Source organism: Silene latifolia, chromosome 3, assembly GCF_048544455.1.
Source record: "Silene latifolia isolate original U9 population chromosome 3, ASM4854445v1, whole genome shotgun sequence".
Taxonomy (NCBI): Eukaryota; Viridiplantae; Streptophyta; class Magnoliopsida; order Caryophyllales; family Caryophyllaceae; genus Silene; species Silene latifolia.
In genome coordinates this window covers 60,580,696-60,588,000 of record NC_133528.1, presented here as the reverse complement: position 1 = coordinate 60,588,000, position 7,305 = coordinate 60,580,696, and the positions used below count along the sequence as shown (strand labels likewise).

The 7,305-nt window shown below is 39.4% G+C and overlaps 1 protein-coding gene across 1 annotated transcript; it reads right to left on the bottom strand.

Annotated features, from left to right (window-relative positions):
• Positions 1 to 3,172: 3,172 nt before the first annotated feature.
• Positions 3,173 to 6,957, bottom strand: LOC141649127 (protein FAR-RED IMPAIRED RESPONSE 1-like). Its single transcript, XM_074457824.1, has 5 exons — positions 6,921 to 6,957; positions 5,089 to 5,996; positions 4,308 to 4,684; positions 3,831 to 4,193; positions 3,173 to 3,638 (listed from the first exon to the last, which is right to left on the bottom strand). The coding sequence occupies exons 1-5, from the start codon at positions 6,955 to 6,957 to the stop codon at positions 3,173 to 3,175; spliced, it is 2,151 nt and encodes a 716-aa protein (XP_074313925.1).
• Between the last annotated feature and the right edge of the window lie 348 nt (positions 6,958 to 7,305).

Here is a 7,305-nt window from a genome sequence, read left to right as displayed (position 1 = left end):
AATTTATGAGAGCAAATCAGAAACTGTTGTCCAGTACAACTAATCTGAGAAGGCACGTTCTTGATTATGCGTTTATGGATGTTATCGACTTCCAGAAAGGGTAAAATACTTGTTGTTATTCTTGTAAAAGTGTTCTTTGTTACCTTTGTTTTTACGTAAAAGTGTTTTTGAAACACTGTTTATGTTACACTGTTTCTGCGAAAACTCTTTAGTAATCTGACTCTTATGGTTCTGTAACAGTGAGATCCTGGCTGCGTTTGGAGACAACAGGAGGTTGACAAGAGCTGATATACTCTCACTACGTCCTAGGAGTCACACAAATTGGATGGTGTTTGAATGTTGGTCTCTACTCTTGAATTAAGTCGAGAACAGCAAAAAAGGCACAAGGGCAGCAGGGCCAACCATACTTTACTTAAGACTAGGTCACATGGTAAGTTGCATCGGTGTTAAATGTCTGCTTCTGTTCAATAACATATGATTCTTTTACAAGGGAAATCTAACCCTTATATTTTTTTTTATTTTTTTTTTAAAAACTACAGCATGCTCTATTGGCTGTGATGCAAGAGGATAGTGAACAGTCAGATATAAAGAACGAGTTGTTTGAAATTTGGGATAATTTCATCAACGCGAACAAGGCAAATTACAGACTTGATGCCGAACTTATTTTTATACCTTGTTTGGATGACTGTGATCGACAGTCAATCGTATGCTAACCGGGAGTCTTCATTCACTTACGACATCGCAACGGCAGCAGTAAGTCCCCTGAGTTGTCAAATTGTATGTTTACGATTTCGATTTGATTTCGATGTTACATAATACCTAAACTGTAACATTTTTATGTTGTTTCAGTGTTAGTGTTACACCTATACTGTAACATTGTTGATTATACAGATTTCTTAATTGATAGTAAAAGGAAATTAATGTTCTGTTTCTGACAGGCCGGTTGCATGAGTGACTACCTGGACACAAAGGGAGACGTGAGGGTAACTGAAATACTCCGCTATCCTGTGGTAAATGTGAAGTTTAAATGGCTGAAACAGGCTTCCGTATTTGAAGTGTCAGCCTATATCACTATGACAGCCATCTCCAATTTTTTGGGATATTCAAACAAGTCTTCTTTGCTCAACAACACATTTTATCGGCGGGCATGTGCTTCCCAAATTGCTGCATGTTTGCTCATGGCTGACATCAACAAAATACGGGCTGAATTGTTGGACGCTGTTGAAATCTTCAAAAAATCAACGAAAACAATCTGGCCTGATATAGCTGCAAGGAGGGAAGCCGCTAGAATGCTCAAAGGGAAGGCAACGGAACATGAATTGTCAGACAAACAACCACCGATTGAGAATGAACCGAAGCCACTCAACACCGAAATGCCTATACTTCGTTTTAAAGTGAAAATCAAGTGATGTACTCTAAAACAATGTTACTTTAACAACGTAATAGTGGCTGTCATAGACAGTGGAACATATTTTGGAATATATTACTAATAAGTTTGTTAATGTAATAGTAACTTATTATATGCATAATTCATTAACAATGTTACTGTAACAGTGTGACAGTTGCAAAAGTGAAAAAAGAAAACATAATTTGACGTTTTGAATTCTTCACTCTTGCAGCTGTTATAACTGCACTTCATAGGGAAAACGAAACATGGGTTCGATAAATTTCATGTCTTATTTTGTCTTTTCGGATTCAAAAATTAACTGTTTTTTAAAGCATTTAATTTTAAAAACAGTTTTTAAAATGTGGTATATTATTAGAATTGTGGTATATTAAATTGAACAACGATTATGTAACTATGTTTAAAATTGTCAAAATACGCTCCTAAAACGGGACGGAAAAGGGTTTAGGCTTGGATTAGGCGGCACTGCTTCGCGGAGCCGCCTAATCCAACCCTCAACCCTTTTCCTTAAACAAAGGTTGTTCGTACTACAACACTGTTACAGTAAAACCAAAACTAAACCCTAGGGAAGGACGGGTGATACCCTGTCCTGGACGGGATTTAAATTTGGGGAAAACGCTCCTAAAACGGGACGGAAAAGGGTTTAGGGCGGGACGGAAAAGGGTTTAGGGTTGGATTAGGCGGCACCGCTTCGCGGAGCCGCCTAATCCAACCCTAAACCCTTTTCCTTAAATAAAGGTTGTTCGTAGTACAACACTGTTACAGTAAAACCAAAACTAAATCCTAGGGAAGGACGGGTGATACCCTGTCGTGGACTGCATTTAAATTTGGGAAAAACGCTCCTAAACCGGGATGGAAAAGGGTTTAGGGTTGGATTAGGCGGGAGCGCTTCGCGGAGTCGCCTAATCCAACCCTAAACCCTTTTCCTTAAAAAATCGTGGTGCAAAAAAACCAAAACTAAACCCTAGGGAAGGACGGGTGATACTCTGTCGTGGACGGGATTTAAATTTGGGGAAAAACGCTCCTAAAACGGGACGGAAAAGGGTTTAGGGTTGGATTAGGCGGCACCGCTTCGCGGAGCCGCCTAATCCAACCCTAAACCCTTTTCCTTAAACATAGGTTGTTCGTAGTACAACATCGTTACAGTAAAACCAAAACTAAACCCTAGGGAAGGACGGGTGATACCCTGTCGTGGACGGGATTTAAATTTGGGGAAAAACGCTCCTAAAACGGGACGGAAAAGGGTTTAGGGTTAGATTAGGCGGCACCGCTTCGCGGAGCCGCCTAATCTAACCCTAAACCCTTTTCCTTAAACAAAGGTTGTTCGTAGTACAACACTGTTACAGTAAAACCAAAACTAAACCTTAGGGAAGGACGGGTGATACCCTGTCGTGGACGGGATTTAAATTTGGGGAAAAACGCTCCTAAAACGGGACGGAAATGGGTTTAGGGTTGGATTAGGCGGCACCGCGAAATCCTTAAACAAAGGGCATATTTACAAAACAAATCCTATAACACTGTTACTGTAAAACTTAGGAAATATGCTCCTAAAACGGGAGGGAAAATGGTCCTAAAACAATATTTATTGCTGTATAAAATGTTGTAAGTGCTGTATAAAATGTTAACTATGATGTAGTAAAATCGAATGACTTTTTATTGTGACATGTTATTGTCATAGTAACACACAATTCTACTTTTTATTTTTACCGTGACATATTATTGTCACAGCAACACAAAATCCTACTAATTATTGATAAGGTCACAATGTTACTGTAACATCATAACAGTATCAAACTTTTTTCTTTTTAGTTTGCTTTCTCGCGCTTCATCAGCTATGCGAAGAGGGCATGTTCTCCTGTCGTGGGTAACTCTTTCTTTGCAGTATGCACATAGCCTCTTTGGCTTGGCTGCGTTTTCAATGGCCTGTTGTTTAGCTGACTTCAATCTTTTTCCGCTGCCCTTGTTGCGTGCTTGTTCCGGAGGGTGGATAGTGACTTCAGACGACGAGCTGCAGCCCAACAGAATCTCCATCTCTTGGTCTTTTGTAAGCGGTTCAATACATAACTTCTGCCGGAACTCAACTAAGAGGGATGCTAACTCTTCCGTGTGTTCAGTAGGTAAAGTTTTGAGAACACCAACTATCAGACGGAACTCTGACCACACGTTGCACAAATGACTGTTATCAGACGTAGCCATATATGAATCCTCAATGACATTCCCATTCGAATCAAGCCTGGATGTAAAACAAGGTTACTGTTTATCATGGTGACAATGTTACTATAAGAAATTATGGTTACAATGTTACTGTAAAACAATTACTGTAACAAGTCAAAACTGTCACTGTAATAATGTTTTCGAATCAAACCTGTTAGCGGCGTGTGTGTTATTTAGCCAACGATCTACAATGTAATTGCTTGGTATTCACCCAATTCCTTTGCCCTTGTACACCCACACAATATGCCTGCAGAGTAATCCAATTCTTTCGAACAGTTTACACTCGCATACTGCATCTGTGCTTCTAAGGTCGAACCTCACCTTGAAAATTCCGTCTGTCTCAGCATTGATTACATGAATTATGCGCACATGCTCCTCCTTCTCAAAGTCATCAACACCACATGAATCGGCAGCCATTACTTCTTCTTGAAACACCTTGAACACAGCATGTGTGTATATAATAGCGTCATGCTTTTCTATAGGTAATTCTGTCTTAAGCTCAGGGAATGAGTGGTCGCTGTTATAATCATTGCACCTTCGTGTATAGCGCTGCTGGTCCATAGTAGTTTGGAACCTGGTTTTAATGCAACAAGGATTCGGCAACAAATTATTTATGTAATAATGAAACAATGGTACTGTAACATACACTGTTCCCGGGTACTGTAAGGAATGAAAAAGAGTTGTTTACCTCATCCAAAATTTGACCAGTGTACCAAAGTGATTCTCATAGCGCTTGAAAAACGAATTTGTACTTTCTGATCGCTGTGTTGTTCTTAATATGCAGCCCAATGCAAGGTCACGATGGTAGGCAGGAATCCAATCGTGTCTGTCGTCGAACATTGTAGTCAACCAATCATTATCTTCCAGCTGGAAATCTGAAATGACCTTCTGCCACTTCTCTTCGAACTCCGACGGCTCCATATCAGGGTCCCAAACAACAGCGTTGAAGCGAGCAAGGAAGTCCGTGTCTCTGCAGAGTGCTGAACCAACTTTGTCCGTGATCTTTTGTGTAATATGCCACATACAATAACAATGCCTAGCTGTCTTGAAAACATAAGGGAAAGCCTGTTGTATGCCAGTCATAATGAAACAGCAAGTCAGAACGTGATATTGACCAGAGATAGGGAAAGAGCAAGTGAGTAAATTATATGTTAATAATTTAGTTACAGTAACATTGTTATTGAATAACCTTGTAAAAGAGGAAGAGATGGAACAGTGGTAGTTGGAGTCAGAAAGTTGTGGTACAATAAATTTAAGTAAGTCTCGTTACTGAACATTGTCACACTATTACCTTCTTTATGGCGGGGCATTGATCCGTGATCATGAATCTGCGCTCTTTTGTCCCATGGCGGTCAAGAAATGCTTTGAAAGGTCCATTGGAAGGAGATGTCATCCTCGTGTAACAGGAGACAACCGGCAAACAACACCGACTTTCTGTGGTGATTAACACCTGTGAATGGTGTAAAAACCATATCATACTTGTTGGTTCCGTAAGTAGGGTCGAAGCTCACAGCATCCCCAAAGAATGAGTAGTTTCTAATACATGTAGCATCAGCCCAAAAGAACTTTGTTAGACGCTTTTGCGGATCAACATCATAGGCGAAGTAGAACTGGAGTTGGGTCGCTTTGAGTTTCTCGAGTCGATCGATGAAAAGGTCAGCATCTCTTAACCCAATGTAGCACTTGATATCTCTTTGAAAGTTCTTAAAATCTATCAATGTAGCACCGATATTTTCATACCCATTGACTAGTTCCTTAACCTGTCTAAAGGTCAATCCAGCGCCAATATTCAACTTGGAGTTGTCCAAGATAAGCGTCTTCTGGAACATATCAAGGGATCGTGAAATCGTATCGAGATCTCTGTTACAGACAGAGGCGAGACGATGATTGTGGACTTCAGAAAACTCGTCAATCATAGTTGGGCCATCAAGGCCATGTAGAAGGGCAAATCTAACGTACGCTCGGCATCCAATTCTTGTGATTTTAACTCGCCGTGTAACTGTAATAGCTATGGACGAACCATCACCCATATTCTCATCATCCTTGGTTCTGTGACGCTGTTTCGGTTTATATTCCCTGAACCCTTGACGGTTGCAGACTACGAATTTTTGGTGTGCAACACCACCTCGTAGTGTTTTCGTACTGTGCTTCCGAGGGGTAAATCCAAATGCCCGAGCATAAACCTCGTAGAACTTGATTCCAGCCTCAAGGGAGGCGAAAACTGCACCAATGGTAGGTCTAAACTTGTGCTCAACCACACGCATCCAGCGCTCACTTCCATTAGGCGTGTGAGACAGAACAAGCTGATTATTTGGTTGAGGATTGGGTTGATCTTGGACAATTGGCGTAGAATGGGGTTGAGTGACAGTACTTAAGTCTGTAATACAAAAACGAAAATACGAGTATTAGTGACCTGAAATACAATGGTGGTATTACAAAGAGTAACATTGTTACAGTAATACTACTACTATGGCAATGTAGTGACATAAGGATGGATGGGAGAACAGGAATATGCGAAGAGGCTGGACTACAATTTAGAACAAGAAACTAAAGTACATTGAAGTAACAACAGAACAAGAGGACGTCCAGAAGTCGTACAGCATATGTTATATGTGCAATGGAAAATGAATATATGTGATTGTGCTACAGTAACATTGATATTGTAACAAGTGAGCACATAAGCATTGACAAAGAGAACAGAATATACGAGACGGGGAAGAGGAATATACAAGACAGGAAAAGAGGTCAAATATAATGAAATTTGACCGAATTTGAACGAGAAATTCAACAAATACAAGGATATTTGACCTAATATTTAAGACAAAAGCAACTACGAGTATAATCAAAGGAAAGGAGACCGTAAATTGAAGTAGAAGTGAACGAATTTCATTAAAATTGAAGCAAACATAAAATCGATTAGCCTAAAAAACAGAAAAGCAACAGAATAAAGACAAATATAATCAAAATTGACGGAATGTGACGATAAAGCAACTGCGATTGTAAGCAAAAGCAGAGGAGAACGCAAATATAAAAATTCGATAGGAAAAACAAAAAATACAAGGATATTTCACCTAATATTTAAGAGAAAAGCAAATACGAGAATAATCAAAGGAAAGGACACCATAAAATTGAAGCAGAAGTGAACGGATTTCATTAAAATTGAAGCAAACATAAAATCGATTAACCTAAAAAACTGAAAAGGAACGGAATAATGAAATTACAATAGCGAATGATCAGCGACATAGAATCCAGATGAAATCGCGAAAAGGAAAACTGAAAACTAAAGGATTACGGAAATTACCTTTTTGCATGTTAATGTCGGTAGAATCTGCATCCATTGTAGCAACGAGAACCTGGAAAACAGACGAATTTGATTGATTTGTGAATGAATTGATAAAAGCGAGTAAAAAACAGGAACCTAGGGTTTGTTTGCTTGATTCAGAGGATTATTTTGACTTAGAGAGAGAGAGAGATAGAGAAAGCGAGGGAAAGAGGCGGAGGAGAGAGAAAGTGAAACTGAATTATGAGGGGGAGGCTTGAATTCTTAGCTTTTATAGGTTTGTTATAATTTCTGAGATTTAATCTCAACCGTTGATTAGGAGTAGATCTAATGGATGAGATTAAAATGCTAGACTCACCTAAGATACCTAGACTCACTTGATGCAATTTATATATATATATATATA